A 2,766-nucleotide genomic window follows, 5' to 3' on the forward strand; every position below is an offset into this window, starting at 1 on the left:
GCTCCGGGCGTTCATTGGCCAGGACTAGGCCGCACTTGGGCGTGCGTTCCCTTTCCAGACCGGCATGCCTCGCGCCTGCACCCGTTCCCATAGCGACGGGAACGCGCAGTGTCCGAGCAGCGCCCCCTCCTGCTGTTTTGCCGTAACGGCCCCGCCGCCGCGGCTGCCCACGGTAAGCGGGGACATCGAGGGAGCCCGGCTACAGCCTGAACACACTCTAAAACTGTTGTAATACTGAGACCGCTGCAAATGAATAGGAAGGAGACGCGGCTAAAAGCCCACCCCGTGCTCTCTAGCAGATGGATTTACTGCAAAACCAGAGCCCAGCTGGGAACTCCCTGTTACCTCCAACTGGGCAAAAAGTTTTGAGTGCACCCAGGGAAGCAGCTTCTGAGCTTCTTCTCAACAAGGAGGCTGCTATCCGCAGGAACTTTCATTACTGAAAACAGACACGGGACACTGAGCTTATCCTCAGGGCTCCAAATATCTACCAGCGCAGTGCCTAACTGAATCAAGTCACTGCAGGCAGCCTTCGGACCTACAGACTGCTGTCGACCCAGGCAGGGCTTGCTCTAACTCCTACTTGTCCCTGTCAGAGCACGCTCCTGTCCAAGCGCAGGGCTCCTCTGCGCACCTTTGGGTCACCAAGTTACTTGTGCGTTTAGCTCAGCATTCAGATATTCTGGATTGGAGACGAGATTTCTTTGAAAGGTGGTTGTTCACAGGGAAATGAGGAGGAGCACAAGCAATGCTAGGCAAAATGAGAGAACAGCCATAGAACTTTTAAAGATGGAATACACATAACATTTTTATTAGCAAAGAAGCCGACTTTGGAAAGAAAATAAATACAAGGTGGGTTTTTTCCCCCCTAAACACAACAAAATCACCATCCACTCCAGAAAAATCCCTGATGTTACCCCTGAACACCAAGGTCTGCTTCCTCAGGAAGGCTGAAGGCACTACGTGGCTGCCATTAGTGTGCAGTCCTGTAAGCACAAGCAACTCTGAACAACTGTCCATAGCTCTAGCCAGCTTTAAACAGAAGAATATTTACTCCAAGCATGAGGAAGAAAATGAAGTGCTTGGCCTCATGAGACATATAGCTGCCGAATTTCCTTCCTACAATGCAGTGCCAAGTGGGACTCTCTTTCTTCTCAAGCTACTGCAGAAGAGTTCACTAGGAACATAGTATTAGCACAGCTCTCACCCAAAAGTTAACTACAGGTTTTTTTTTTTCCATGAATCTGTGTCATCTTAACAAGTATCACTTTTTGAAAAGGCAATTAAGCAGCAGCATATGCTTTTAAGGATAAGGATTGTGTTACTCACCTCTTATACCTCACCTGCTGCTTAGACACAACAAAAAAAAGACCACAGCATTTCCTAGCTGAGCAGGAATAAGCCCAGGGACTGCAATTCCACCCAAAAAGTCACACCATGTTCTCCAACTACACCACTGAAGTATCAGGCCAGGCTATCATGTTCTCCCACCATACTCAGAACACATTTCAAAAGATATACAGCTCTACGAAAAGTAGAACGTTCCAGTCAGTCATTATGTACTGTCCTATACAACAGCTCTCAAATGAGGAAACTTTCTGTGAGAGAACGCAAACATTTCTCATCAGTTATTACAATCCTGGATAAATATCTCCTCACCACAATTTCTCAGGTTCCAACTAGGAGCTGCAAGGAAGATCTGAAAAGCTCAAACCCTTTGCTTTCCACTAACATAGAATGTCATTCTTACAAGTAGAAGAAATAAACCTGCTTATATCTCTGTTAGGGTGACAGGAAAGGAAGACCTCCCCAACAGAAGCAATTGTACCATTTAGTTGAATGACTTTTCAAACAGGTCTTCCACTCAGATTTGTGTAATATTTAACCTCCACTGACACCTTTAGATTTCTTTATTCTCCTGAGATGGCAAAGCAGAAAGTGTATCAGAACTAGGTCTTTTGTGCATCTGTTATTCTTCTTCATGCATACACAAAAACAAGCATTTGGTGGACATCAATAAACTGTGCTTCAAAACATGAGATTTTAGGATGGTTCAGCACATAAAAGCAGGATGCGAATACAGAAGATGCGCAAAAAATTACTCTTCCCTGCAAATTTTGAACCAGCTAGCCAATCTTGCACAACTATTACAGAATTATGAGCAGAACCTTAAGACTAATTTGAACACAACTTAAGTCAAGGACTAGGAAAAAAAGGCATTCCCTCCGATGAAAGTTGCAGCAGACTCCAAAGGGCTGTATTTTCTATCAGCTAACCAGTCACACTGGGAAAGGCCAGCAGATGCTCTCCTACTCCACTAAACAATGAGACAGTGAAAAAAGCATTAAAAATAGAAGGTATTGCCAAACAAAACCTAGAAAAGGTACATGTAAGGCATGGGAAAGGAACACCGGGACACCAATCCACAGGAAAGGTCCAGTGTATCTTGTGTCCACAGAACTTGCTTTTCCAAAAAATGTAGCAACACCCACCCTGCTTGACTTCTGATGTGGATAGTGTTCAACAAAAGCGTATTACAATCAAACATTTACTCTCTTTATAAGGCCTGAAAATCCTCTTTCAACATCGTATTTCTCTATGGCCAAAATGGCACACTCCACAGCATGTTGCTGCATCTTTTCAGACATGTCCGTACCCTTTTTCATGGCTGTCTGATCACTCACGGATGTCTGAATTCTCTTCATTGTTCGATACAAAGTTGCAGGAGCAGCCATCTGCCAGGATCACCTGCCAGGCAGTCACACA

At 45.0% G+C, this 2,766-nt stretch overlaps 1 protein-coding gene across 1 annotated transcript; it reads right to left on the minus strand.

The window, feature by feature from the left end:
* Window positions 1–1,024: 1,024 nt before the first annotated feature.
* Window positions 1,025–2,705, minus strand: LOC104614714 (dynein light chain 2, cytoplasmic-like). The gene is given in 2 exon segments (XM_010286530.1): window positions 1,025–1,162; window positions 2,553–2,705. Coding segments are annotated over 2 exon segments (291 nt in total).
* Between the last annotated feature and the right edge of the window lie 61 nt (window positions 2,706–2,766).

The sequence above is a fragment of the Phaethon lepturus genome, unplaced genomic scaffold (assembly GCF_000687285.1).
Source record: "Phaethon lepturus isolate BGI_N335 unplaced genomic scaffold, ASM68728v1 scaffold33664, whole genome shotgun sequence".
Taxonomy (NCBI): Eukaryota; Metazoa; Chordata; class Aves; order Phaethontiformes; family Phaethontidae; genus Phaethon; species Phaethon lepturus.